Source organism: Engystomops pustulosus, chromosome 6, assembly GCF_040894005.1.
Source record: "Engystomops pustulosus chromosome 6, aEngPut4.maternal, whole genome shotgun sequence".
NCBI classification, from domain to species: domain Eukaryota; kingdom Metazoa; phylum Chordata; class Amphibia; order Anura; family Leptodactylidae; genus Engystomops; species Engystomops pustulosus.
In genome coordinates this window covers 121,169,614-121,183,959 of record NC_092416.1, presented here as the reverse complement: position 1 = coordinate 121,183,959, position 14,346 = coordinate 121,169,614, and the positions used below count along the sequence as shown (strand labels likewise).

At 38.9% G+C, this 14,346-nt stretch overlaps 1 protein-coding gene across 3 annotated transcripts in view; it reads left to right on the top strand.

Annotated features, from left to right (window-relative positions):
* The window catches only part of PMEPA1 (prostate transmembrane protein, androgen induced 1), a 38,786-nt gene extending 26,685 nt beyond the window's left edge, over nt 1-12,101 (top strand). For all 3 annotated transcript variants that reach the window (XM_072110707.1, XM_072110709.1, XM_072110708.1), the window contains exons 2-4: nt 8,288-8,442; nt 9,508-9,561; nt 9,857-12,101. In XM_072110707.1, coding sequence (XP_071966808.1) covers nt 8,288-8,442; nt 9,508-9,561; nt 9,857-10,393 — 746 coding nt within the window. In that variant the 3' untranslated portion in view covers nt 10,394-12,101. The remainder of the gene's footprint in view (nt 1-8,287; nt 8,443-9,507; nt 9,562-9,856) is intronic.
* Nucleotides 12,102-14,346: the final 2,245 nt, after the last annotated feature.

Here is a 14,346-nt window from a genome sequence, read left to right as displayed (position 1 = left end):
CAAATCTTTCATCAGCCGCAAAAACTCAAGGGGCGGGGGACCCATGCAAACGTATGACTTAGGAAGGGCAAGCTGGTTAGAAGGAATCCGCTCAGCCATTCTGGAAGCCCTGAAGACTGCTGCATCTCCAGAACTCACACATGTACCAATATCAACAATTAATAAGCCAAAGCCAATAGAAAAATATTGCTTGTAATTAAGATACATGGTACCTCTATGAAGCAGCTTCTTTACACGAGTCACTATGAAGGGCCAATATTAAACGGTCAAAAGAGGGAATGGACATGCAAAAGTAGCTAAAGAACTTATCCGGTTGCTGCAGCAAAACCATATATAAGTTGTGGAAATGCACTTTCCTGGGGTGCTAAGCGACAATGGGATGAACCCAAAAGCTATTGCTCAGCTAGCAATAGTAGCTCTTGCCTTCTGAGTAGCCAAAGATGAAGCCACTCAAGGAGCAGAATAGACATATAGTCATCAAACATTGTAGTATGAGACAAAGAAAGTCAGAAACCAAAGCATAGTGCTATGGACTTTTACAAAACTCAATAATAGTGGTCTTGTGACTTTTTAGATTGACTGAAACTCCTTTTTTTTTTCTCTCTGCGATCTGCAAAAAGCATGAAGCAAGGAATACACACAGGCCTACCTTGTGGCCACACAGTGGAGACATGCGGGAAATATTGTTGGCACACAGTCCTAACAAAATAGCAAATAGAGCAGCTTTTTGCAGCAGTAGGAAAAAGACGATTGTCCAGTAGGCCTTACAGTGTGCAAGGAGCACTCCCCCCCCCCCCCCCCCCACACACTTTGTGCTACAGTCAGATCACAACGGGCAGCAATGCTAAGGGGCAGAGGGGGATGTGAGACAGTGTAGCAGCCCTTGAAGCTCCAGTACACAGGGGCTCTGGTAACTCCCCAGGGAGCCCTTCACAGTGACTGGATCTATGAGTATGTGTCACTGGTTTATCATGCTTGTCTTTGGTAGATTTCCTTTAATTCTGGGTGGAAAGACATGATGGACAGGCTGAAAGACATTGGATCTAAAAATTATGAGATGTTTTCCATTCTATCTTGGGTGATTTTTGGCAGCCATGTGATTAGACATGTAATCTTATCCTCCTTTGTATTTCCTCTTGTTGATCATTAGTCTTACATTGTCTGGTGTAGAAGGAGAGCCAGACATGCAGGAATCTTGAATGACAGCATTATAAGCTGGCACCTCCTGTACGGTGGCAGGCTCCCTATACAAGGACAGGTAAAGGGCAGTGTCCTTATCGCTGTCTAGCTAGCAAGATGTTCCTCTTTTCTGGTGTTGGACTGTAGGAATCCACAAGGTCAGCATAGGTCAATTGCTTTGTATAAAGGAAATACAGACGGCATTGCCTTCTGCATACATGTCTGTGTATTTTCTGGGAAGTCATCCTTGTAGAAACATAGGATGAAATTAATCATAATTAGATGGTTTTCTTTAAAATACATTTTAGAAATTTGACCTTATTTTGGGGTATGGGAAAATATTTGATGTCTATTTATACAGCTTAACGTATATAACCCGTGTTTTTCAGCACAAAAAATGTGCTGAAAAAAACAAACAAAACTGGCTTATATTTGAGTCTATTAAAAAATATTCTGTACTCCTTTCCAGCACCCCCAAGCAGGTCCTCTTCTTTCTTCTTGGCACTGGGTCCCCCCTCGTGTTTTTTTCCGATGGCGGCGCATACACTATAATGTCAGCAAGCGGCGCCATGGTACGTGCATTGGCACTGTGCGGGGACCCAGAGCCAGTGCATCAAAGAAAGGGGGAGTACAGTTTTTTTTTTTTTTGGTAGTTTTTTCTCCTTCCTCTTATAGGCTGGGCATACCTCGGGAAGGGGCTGGCAGGCCGTATTCTAGGGGGCAGGGCTTATACTGAGGTCGGCTTGTGCGGTAATTCACTCTGCTCTAATATCTGCTCCACTCTTGGCAGTTCACTGGATATTATATCTCAGGCCTATTAACATAAATACCAGGGCTTATGAACTGGAGTGTCTCATGATTAAAAATTGGATGTCCGAGATATGTCAACTAAGCATCAGGGCTTCCGTAAATTTCTGTTAGAAATTAAAATGACATTTGTTTATTCTGTCATTCGCTTGTTTTGCTCTTATTTTTTTTTTTAATAAAGTGAAATGGGGGAAAGGCTCTTGAGCTAAAAGTCCACATCTAGTAGGGCAGAAGACATAATTCTCAGGGCTCAGACCCCTTTGTACTGCATTGCTCTTAAGAATTTACCTTTTCGGTATACTGTTCTTAGATCTGACAGTGCAGAAGCAGTTGCAGTCTTTACATCCGCTTGCACCTTCCTTCCATATACCAGAAAATTCCAAAAAATGGCCTCTTCATGGCGCAGATGATAGGGTAGGAGCCCAAAAATATATCATGGTAGGTACAAGGCTGTAAATGGTAAAAAAAAAAAAAAAAAATGATGGTAGTCGGCTGCAGTCTACTCCAGTGCTGAGTAATGGCCGCACTATGAAATGGATAGAAGAGGAATGCCAGGATTGCCTCTGCTCGGTAATGTCCATTTTACAGACATCAACCGGGATTTTTTGATTTTGACATCTTCTGCCCCCAGCATTAATCACTATCTTTTTAGATTGTTTCCTTGCATACCCTGCTTGGCTGGCACAGTTTGGAAATTCTAGTGGCATACAACAATATCTGTTGTCAACTCATTGGGTTGAAGTCTTAATTTAAGCCATTGGCACATCTCTTGTTGCTAAGGCCTTGTTATGTAGATCCAGCCAGGCTGAACTAGATGGTCCAGGCATTAAACAATGAATTAAGTGGTGATTGCTGGAAATCAGTTTTGCAGGTTCTATTTTTATTATGTAGCAGATTGTGCCATTGTGTTCTTTTGGCCTTTTGTTATGATGCAATAGAGTGTAAAAAAAAAAAAAAAAAAAAAAAAAGACAAAAGAACTATATTTGACATATTTACTTGCCTCTTTTTAGTGCTTGTGCAGTGTTTTGAAAAATTAATTCCTCAAGAAAATGCACATAATGGGTATTACTGCCTCCTGTACTATTGACATCAATAAGCTTTTTCCATTTATTTATTTTCTTGACAGCATGAAAATCTTTGTTTAATGTTTTAGCTGTCCGTGTTGTTCTTCACCTGGCGGGCAGCATCTACAGGTGCCCGGAAGATGTGTGTTGAAAACTGGTTTTCTCCAGGCAGCAGCTGTTACGACGGTCTAGACATTATGCAAATAGAGCTGCTCTCCCGTTTGTCTGGAAGTGACTGGGGCCTGCCCAGTGCTTGGCTGCTGGAGTCACACTTCAACTTGTGTTACCGGGAATATAAATATAGCAATGACTCTGAACATCCTGAACCTGCCCCCCACACAGGCTATTCTCTTTTTTTAATATAGTTTTTCTTTACACTTAATGTCCCCGTGGAGCCTGGCTTACCTTTCAATAGACAGATCTTTATTGCATACATTTTACATGTTGCATATCTACCTATCTATATGCACACACACACACTATCAAAATCGGCAAAAAATTGTCACTTTTTTTCAGAAATAATGTAATTTACACTTTAAGGATTTTTTTGTAAGGGGTCATGATGATCATAATTTCTTTGTGCTAGTTATTGTTGTTCTCTAAATGTGAACTCCAGAAAATGTAGTTATAACAGTTGACAATCAGTGGGTAGTGCACAGGCCTTTGTTTTGAATGACTTTACCACATCTGCAGCCTAAGACATCACTAGACTTTCATACTGCTCTGGTGTGATTTTAGTTCACTCTTCTTCCATTTCTGTGACTTTGGTGGGTTTCTTGGCCATAACTTTTGTTACCAAGGATTTTCTTATATTAGTTTAGCTTGGGACTCTGGATTCTTTTCAGTGTATTTTGTTTCAAGGGACTGCTTTAACCATCTTGCTGTGTGATATGGGGCGTTGTCCTACATGAAAATTGCTGGCTGATGGAGTAATGAATGTAAATAAGGAACCATGTGTTGAAGAAGGCTGTGATACCCATTTGCATTCACTCTTCCATGTAGCTGTATGAGAGGTTAAACTCCTGCTTCAGACCATGACACTTCCTCCACCACCTTTCACTGACTTCCCCATTGTTGCGGAACATTGTTTCCCATCAGACCCAAATAAATAAACTTGCTTTCATCACTGAAATGAACTGTGAACCACTTCTTCTCTGTCCACACAACATGCTCTTCAATGGTGAGGTCAGCCTTTAGATTCTTTCTTCTAATGAGAGGTCTGGTCACTGTAGAATAGGCTTTCAGTCCAAATGCTCTCAAATGACACTGTATAACGAGAAACATCATTACCCTAATCGGTGCTAAACTGGCAAGAAATTCCCTCTGAAGTGTTGCAACGATTACCCATGGAGATTCTCTGCATGATCCTGTCCTCTCCGGCCATCTTGGGGGGGGGGGGGGGGGCGCCTTCAATTGGTTTGTGATGTTGTAAAGGTGAAATAGTGTAGAAATTACGGGGTAGAAAAAAACAGCTGCTCTTGCTATGGTTGATACCCTTTGACCTTCATCTGGACAACCTGCTGCCAGATGATTTCGGTCACTTGGGAACGGCACAATATTTTTGCTAAGTCAGTGCTGCCAGTTAAATAGTGTTTGACAGATAATTAAGGAAGTCAACACCTTCTTAGGGTGCGTCCACATGTTCAGTTTTTTAGATGCAGTTTTTGTTGTCCAAACCAAAAGTGGACTGACAATGCAGAAGAAGCAGATTCTCTCAATGATATATCTTCATCCATAGTTATCCATATGTTTTGGCTTCAAAACTTCATCTGAAAAACTGAACATGTGGATGTACCTGGAAAGTGTTCTCTAATTTTCATCAGTGTTCTTTTTCAATTCTCATTTACATTTTTATTCTGTGCTTTGGGAGATATTCACTTTGACATAAGCTTAAAATACTGCTGTTTTATATACATTATGATATATACACATAGGACAAAACAATGACCTTTACGTTAAAGGGTTTTCCCACAAACACAAGTTGGGCCCTAGTCACAGGATGATGAGACCCCCACAGATCACACAAACTAGGGGCCCAATTGGGTCCCACAAACCTCTGTCGGACCCCTATGGAGCTGATGGAGATCGGCAAGAGCAGTGTTCGGCAATATCCTGTGGATAGGGTCGCACTTGTGTTTGTGGGAACACCCCTTCAAGGAAATTTTGTGATTCTCCAATTTTGATCTCTAGTGTGATCAAAGTCTTTTTATCAATGGACGAACAATTGTGATGGGTTAATAACTATTTAATATCACAAAGTTCCAACCTTGGCAAATATTAAACCTTAGTTTGCTGTAACTTAACTTTTATTCTTACAAATTAAAAATGGTTTCATTTTTCAACATGGTGAAATCTCATTCCCTATTCTGTTAAAATGATCAGCTCTGGATTTGGTGTTGGTGATCGATATGAATAAGGATTTAGTGTATGGATTGCACCTATATGATACTAGGTGGAGGGGTATACCAATTTCTCTCACATCAAACGGTACCTTTTCACCCTAACTGGGATATAAAAGGAGCTATCTAGCTTCCATCCATGCACACTTCCCTCTTAGAATATAGACAGGAGATACTAGGCACTAATATGTACCACAGCTATCCAACCCAAATCTATGTCCTACATACACATCCACTGCTATATTAAAACCTAAAGTAGCCCTCCTAACGTATCTTTTCCCAGTATAGCCGACACCCGTCATGACGCCACGTTAGGTGGCAAAACATGGACGCTATATTTGGGTAAAAATCTGATAGAATTATTCATATATTATTTTTTTATTATTATTATTCTCTAATGTTCTTATATGTGGGAATTTTGGAACAAGGCAGAGGGAGTCTAAATCTTTTAGAGGCTGAGATAAGTGGTATGACAGGAGCTGAAAGTCAGTGGCAGACCGCTTGCAGACCAGAATCCCAATGAATTCCAAGCGTCTCCCTTCACAGACAGCCGCAACTAACGAGATTAGATTTTTATACATTTCAGGCTCTCTGATCCCCATGCTTGAGTGAGTGCCGAAATTCCAGTGTTTACACTTTGCTGCCGCAGGGCTGTGGGGCAGCATGAGACGGCATATTTTATGAAGCGTCTTTCTATCCGTATGACTGTCTGTCTGTTTATCATTATTAGGATGCCTGTTTTGTAATTCCGTGTGCCCAAGGCAGTGGCAATATCTGAGAAGATGTCCATGTAGTGGGAGACATTATAGAGCCCTGGTGGTTTGTAGTCCTCTACACTTGTATGCAAGTTCATAGAAACCTTGGATAGAAGTTTATATACCTTGGATACTTTTTGGGATGTTTGGACACTGTTCTACTTAATTGATATCCATCAATAGTCTATGGTTCACACTTAAACAAGCTTCCATGAAACCTTCAGGTATATGTCGTACCTTGAAATTAATGTTTCAAATTTTAAAAATAATTTTTTATTTTCATTCCATAACTTGTGTACAAGGTCAGGTTTCCATGTTTGGTACTACTAAATTAAAGAAAACCTTTTTTTCCCAATAGGTGGTTCAGGTCATCCATATTACACTGCTTTTTTCCAAGTGTTGGAGCCACATGGATTCCATTAAATTGTTGCCTTTCTAGCAACCACTTGGTAGCATTAGGAACTGTATCTCTTGTACTCAGGCTGCAGAACTTGCGAAACAAATCCTAGGTGGAATTCTTCTTGGACTATAAAAAGAAAAGTGTGAACGGCGATCTTCTGGGACTTCATGATCCTTCTCTAAGCAAAACGGTTACCTTACATGACCTTGGCTAAGCCAGCAGATATTAAGTCCTAAAAATGTATTTAGTAGAAGTGACATTACCTTTAAGGTGAGATTGTTGCTGCAGTTGTGTGATAAACAGGCGTCTTATCTGCTTGGTAACGCCATGCAGTGTAATGCTTTGCATTTATATGTGGTGAGGATGTAGATTAGAGGTTCAGAAGGTTACTTTATTATAGGTTACATCACAGGGCATGTGATTCCTCTGGCCTTTCATTGACTACATCGGTTCCCTCTGGTTGCATGTAACAAATATATGTACAGAAGTACACAAGGAGAAATGTAAGCACTGACTGGGAATTGTCTCAAACTTTTTTTTTTTTTTTTTCTTCCCTTTAAGGCTGCATGCTCTGGCAGTCAGTGTGCTTGTGCTAGAAACCCAGATCAACCTAAAATATGACTAACCAGTAGGATGTGTCTAAAAAGCCTGCTGCCAAAGCCCATCAAGGTCAACTTGCCCAATAGTACCTTTGGTACGCGCTGCCATTTTCTTTTCTCAGATTCCGAAAAACTTCTTTTGTACCTCTCTGTTTCCACTAAGGGTTTTTTTTTTGGTGTGTGTGTGTGTGTGTGTGTGTGTGTGTGTGTGTGTTTTTTTTTTTTTTAAATTTAAGACCAAGTTGGGTGGCAAAAGTTTTAGACCTGCGCCTCATAACGCAATCCCTTCAGCAATATTACTGGCGTTAAATGCGTTGTGTAACATCGCCATAGGCCTCATTCAGGCAAACGTATGCTCACCCGGGCACATACAGCTGCGCGCAGGAGAGCGCTGCTCACCCCTACCCTCTCCATAGAGAAGACTGGGCGCTATAGGCATCAATATGGACTGGTATCTAGCTGCAAGTGGTGCGGCCGGGTATCGGTCCCCATAGCGTTTGTTCAAATGAGGCCTTATGAAGCACTACATTGAATGTTTGTGTTCATTTTAATAATTATATAGATTTGACATTTCATGTTTTTGACACGTTTGGTGTTTACGCCAGAAAAGCTCCCAGGGTATATGCTAAATGTACTGGCATGCAGCGGTGTGTGTGTTTTCAGTTCTCTAACATCCAATCAATAACTTCTGATTCTTATTTGTTCCCACAAAATGAGTGGGCGAGGAGCTGAAACATAGGAAATACCCCACTGTATCCTAACTTCTCTTTACAACAGAGGGAATACATGTATCTTTATGAGAATACCCTGTTTCACCTAGAAGTAGATTAGATTGTTAGATTATGGAAACTGAGAGATGCACGGAATCTGAAGGGTGACAATGTCTCATAACAATCCAATAAACTCGACAAACAAGAGCAAAGTTGTCCAGGCAGTGTAACTGTTTTTAGGAAATCCTGAGTTACCCTGAAAGCTTATTTGTTGCTAAGATAATCCTTATCCAATCCTTATATTCCTTATTGATCTGCTTAAACTTTTTATTAGAGGGTAAAATCAACTCATTCTTTCCTCTTTTCCTTGCAGCGGAATTGGAATTCGTTCAGATAATCATAATTGTTGTGGTGATGATGGTGATGGTTGTTGTGATCACGTGTCTCCTAAACCACTACAAGCTTTCTGCTCGATCCTTCATACATCGGCGCAGTCAGGGCAGGAGGCGGGAGGAGAATCTGTCTTCGGTAAGTCTTCTCACTTCTCTCCGATTATTGGTGAAATTCAACCAAGAATGAGTCTAGTATTTTTTTTATTTATTTTTTTTTCTCCCTCCAAATGGCCACTTGTACTTTGAGTCACTGGAGGCTTCACCTCTTACTGACCTCACAAAGGATAGAAGGTCATGAAAAAGTTGAAGGTGTCTTTTACAACGATGCTTTGTTTTGTTTTTTTTCTTCAAATTCCTGAGTTACTATGTTTTAAGCATGTCCTCGGTACATTCTAACATCATAAGGGGGCATGTTTCATGGTTGACTTTATAGCTACCTTTTGACAATTTTAAGTCGCCAAGATGATCAGTCGAGGGGTGCATGTTATTTGGCATGTGTGGTGTTCCTTGATCAGAACTGTGTGTGGTAGACAGAATGGCACCCCTATTTAAGTGGGAAATTATTTTATATTATTTGTGATTGATATCCCTAAAACAGGCCAATTCTTTGTCTTTTAAATGAGGTTCATTTTAGCATATCAACTGATTCAGATACAAGCAGTACTGGGCTGTCAGATCTGTCTGCATGCTGGTTGGAGATAATGTACTAAATGCTTAAAAATAATCTGACTGGCAAATTTCTGATAATTTTTTAGCCTATTTGAGAGATGTAAAACTCATAACTAGAACACACTTTTTGGTGAGTAAAATTACATCCTGACTCTTTCTAATATTAACAGGACCAGATATGGCAATTGCAGAAAAGGCTACATGTAGAAAACAAATGTCCACAATATTTCAATAAATGTTGAAAGCAATAAAAAAGATTGGGATTGGTACTGTGGGTTTGTCCCAAAATATAATGGCATTATCTTTTTAATGGGGGCATTTAAATGGGGATTCCATTGATAGGGAACTGCAAAAAAAAATTGAGAATTTTTTTTTTTTTTTCAAAACTCAAACTGCAAATATAATTCCTTCTGTTCCTAGTGCTAGTTTTCCATGGAAGCCACAATGAGCATTCTAATACCCCCCCCCCCCAAAAAAAAAAATAGACCCTGTTTTCACTTCACATTTTCATGTTTATTTTTGTCTGATATAGGAAGGAAGTCTGTGGCCTTCAGAGAGCACAGTGTCAGGAAACGGCATGGCAGAGGTAAGATGGCGAAACAGGAATTGGATCACTGTACTTGTTGCTTTAATATTAGGCACAAGGGAATTTATGGGTCTGAGAATGAGTTAGACAGTCAAAATATGCCAAAAGATATTAAATAAAATAAAAACAATCAGTTCTCTGGTTCTCCCTATACTATGTACGCAGAACTGATGTCCATGTCGCAGCTAGAGTCATTGGCTGTAAATTAAAAAATTTTTTTTATTGATATATATGTACATAATAATATACATATATTTTATGTTGTATTTACTGTGTCTTTTACTGTCCTTTACAGCACATTTACACACCAAGGCCCTCTGATAGACTCAGTATCCCACCTTTCCTCCAGAGAGATCGCTTCAGCCGCTTCCAGCCCACCTATCCATACATTCAGCATGAGATCGACCTCCCACCAACTATCTCATTATCGGATGGAGAGGAACCACCACCTTACCAAGGCCCTTGCACTTTGCAGCTTCGTGATCCTGAACAACAGATGGAACTGAATAGAGAGAGTGTGCGGGCACCTCCGAACCGAACCGTCTTTGATAGTGACTTAATTGATAGTTCTGTCTATGGAGGACCTTGTCCACCTAGCAGCAACTCTGGAGTGAGTGCCACCTCTTATGGCAGCAACGGGAGGATGGAAGGACCACCTCCAACTTATAGTGAGGTCATAGGTCATTACCCTGGATCATCATTTTACCAGCATCAACAGAACACAGGCACTCCCTCGTTATTAGACAGCAGACTTCACTTGCAAAGCAATGTTCTTGATAGCACAGTTGCACGGAGCAAAGACAAGGATAAACTAAAAGGACAGCCGTATTAGAATGAAGAACACTGAACTGAATAACAAAAACTTAAAATCCATAAACACTGCACTTCTAAGCTGGCCCATTTTGTTATCAGCCGAGGTCACAATGCCGAGATGGCTGCGTGCCTTTCTGATGACCAGCAAATTGCGGGGGCAAAAACTTTTAAAGAAGAGGAAAGGGAGGAGGAAAGAAATATTAAGCAACATAATCCTCCCGGGCTCTTCACCTTCTTCCTGTATAAATATTTAGTTGTTTTGTCTGGTTTGAATGCACAAGCTGGAGAAGCTTGCAATCCTGTTTATATGTTATCTGTGTCTTGGATTCCTTTACACAGTTGCCCTTTTAAGAAGTTGACTAGCCTGCGTGAGTGCTTACCTATATACTCCCCATCACCTATATATACATATATATATGTGTAATTGTTTTTTTAAATATTTCACTTAACGTAAAAAAAGGAAAGTCCTAAAATATTTGCACAAAACTTTATTTGTAAAAAAAAAGACTTGCAATATATAAATATATATGAGAACTAAGAGAAAAATGGTATGAGTGAGGGGAAGTATTTTTGTATTAGAAAAGGGCCTATACATTTGGGGATGTTTCCTCATCAGAAAATGGATGTTAAAAACAAAACAACAAAAGCTGAGAAACTAGTTTTTTTTTGTCGGATGGGTGGATTTGTTTGAGTGCCAACTCAGAAAATGTGTTTTAAAAAATCAAAAAGGAGAAAAAAAAAGCAGGGGACTAGAGTTATTTATATAAATGTTAACTTTTTTTGCACTATTTTTTGATATGATTATACCAGTCCTTGTGTATTACAGCAGTGTATTATGTCTACCAGAAACAATACGAAACTAAAAATGAGACAAAAAAGTTTTAAATGTTATGTGCTGCATTGAACAAAATCCAACTGTAAAGATAAAGCAATTGCAGCACTTTGTTTTTTTGGATTGCTGGGTCTGTAGTCGGAATTATGTACTATTTTTTATCATTTTGGCTGACCCCAAAATGTTTTCGGATATAACAAAATTTGGAGCCTTGGGTCTAAAGATCATATCCTGTCAACCATAAATAAGTATGACGTCTGTTTTTCAATGCCCGGTCCATTAAGTATCAGGTCTTTGGACCCACTTTGATTGTGACGTGACATGTCTAGTCTAAGTACCACTGCAGTTATATTTGGGAAAACGCCTCTAAATGATGCCTCCGGTCACTAAGATAATTGTAGGGAGCCATGTTGTGTAGGCAGAAGTAAGATTAGGTTTTTGTGGATCACTCATAATCTAAAGTTCATGAGGATCAGTGAAAAACCTGCTAGAATGATTCAAATTGGCCATGAAACTAATTTGTCTGTTTTTGCAGGAAGCCTTATTCATTGTTTAAAGTTCATGCCTGGTGGTTGAAAAACATGGTTTTTATATATGTTTTTTTATATAAAATATATATAAAAGCTCTTGACTATGGGTAGCATGCAGCATTGCCACTAGGTACCATTTCTCTCCATATACCTTAGCTGCAATGTGGGACTGTTTTTGGAAGACAGGCGCCATATTTTTCAACCTCCTGACAACCCTTTTAAGTCGGGAAAAGTTTAGTTTAAAAAAAGCGTCACCTTTAGAACCCAACACTTCTTGTACTGCTGATGCATTCCCTGTTAGACCAGAAACAATATTTTGGACCGTTTACTAAGTTTATTTGGAGAAAATAAATTATTATTTATAAGCTTCTGTTTTCTTTTTTTGTTTCATTTTCCCTAACAAGTCTTAACAAATAGATAATGCCAAAGGATTCACTCAACAGTTAATGAAAAATAGCCATCACTAACCTATCTATAGGTTGTGTATGATACGGCAAATTTAATAAAACTCGCATCCTGTGGTAGAGTGTAGAACTACTTATTGTTTAAAACAAAACAGCCATGTATTTTCATTGTGATTAATCCCTGTAACCAATACCATTTTACTTGTTCTAAAAAATACTGCAGGACTTGGCATAATGTTTTACTCCATGCATGCTGGGAGCTGTAGGATTTTTTTCCGCATTTGTAGGCCATTAGTCAATAAAATAGAATATCCACAAAAGAATCAAACTGATTTCCGCTCTATGAATGTGCAGTAAGCCTTAATTCTGGCTATAGGTGACCTGATCAGATCATATATACACTGTGAAGTGGGGCTAGGTCTCTTCTTTAAAGAACATTACTGTGTCAGACATTCTCCATTATGTGCCAGCTTTAACTTCTTCACTGTGGCATATGATGATGGGCAGCTATAACGCCCATTGTCTACTAGCAGCATAGTGGGAGCTGTAGTCTAAATGTTATTAGTTTGCAGTTCTATAGCACTGTTACTACCTAAATGATATTATGACTGGCTAGGACACCGCTTAAGCTTTTCACACCATATTGGAGTCAATGGGTCAAGCGCGGCATAAATTAGCTTGTCTAACTGCTAATTATAGTGATTAACAGACCTTCCAAGTGAACTGGATCGAGATTTCATCCGAAATCTATATCTCCACGAGCTCAAAATGACAAGATATTTTTCTTCTCTTTAGTGAAACTGCACTTCACCCACAAATGTTAATTAAGGACTTAAAAGCAAAAATCAACAAACAAGACCTACACACCTCAACAGGCTTGACGGCAATCTATTACTTAAGAGAGTATTTAACATGGGTCCATATTTTTTCCTTTTATATTGTTTGCAGCAGTTTGTATTTTTCGTCCATAGAAAAAGAATCCTCATTTATGACCAAATTTAAAAAAAAAGTATTTAAAAAAAAAAAAAAAAATTCATCGTATCTAATGTTACTGAAAAAAAAAATTCCAATACACTGCAAGTAAGTTTTCTAAATTGTCCTGACTTCAAACATTTTTTTTTAAAGTCCCTGATAAGGTAATTTATTTTTCTTCTTCCAAAAAGGAGTGAACAAAATTGTTACTTTTTTTTACGATTGGCAAATTTCCATTCCCAGTCATTTTAGGACTACAGATCCTAACATATTCTGTCTGTGCACAAACACCACCATCTAAACGAAGTGATGACTGAAGGGTTCGCAATGGTTAAGTACAGCATTTTAAGTATTTAAGAAGTGTTAGTTTACAAAGTACGGTTGGCGTTTGCATACAAACCTCCATTTTCTGATGCTTTTGGAGGATGGTTAAGGACTGTGGGAATGTGTTCTTCCTATAAGGGTTTCTCAAGATTTGCACAAGATTTTACAATAAAATTCCTTACAAAATAAACCAGCAGTGACCTCTGTTAGTGGGTGAAAAATAGAAAACAACAACTAAAGGCAATAATTTTTATTTTTTTCTAATATTTATGCTCTTATTAATTCTTTTTTATTAGTCCATAAAACTACCTTTTTGGGGTGTGTCTTATTTTTTTTTAGTTTTGGATTTCTTTTCCCCAAGGACTTCAGTAAATCCCTTGTTTACAAAGGAGAAAAATACCCAAAACTTTTGATCTGATAACATGACCATGGTGTCTTTGTATTATACAAGCATCTGTAGGTGTTCATTTGGGATTTATTTTGGTGTTGTGTCAATTTAGTGCCTTAAAAACGCCTTCAGTGATGAAGGATGGTGGCTGGGTTAAACCAAACCCAGCTGTCTCTATGTGCAGAGACCCAGGCCAAAGGGGTATAGTACTTTTAAGATGTCCCCCATCCTTCTCTCTAAATCCTATATATATAATGTGCCTAGTTCTGTATGGTGCTTGTTATGCAAAGCATTGGACTGTTCCCAAGGTTTTGTAGAAGCCTTGTTTATAATGCACATATCCTATTGCCAGATCGGCTGAAAACTGTGGTAGATTTTGTACAACGCAAATTGAATTTGTTTGCCCCTACTGAGCCAAAAAAGTGCATATGAAAAGCTTGTCCGATTGTGACAGTTTGCTACTTGAATCAAATTAACCTTTTCCTGTATGTATTGATCAATAAAGCATGGTGATGTCAGGAG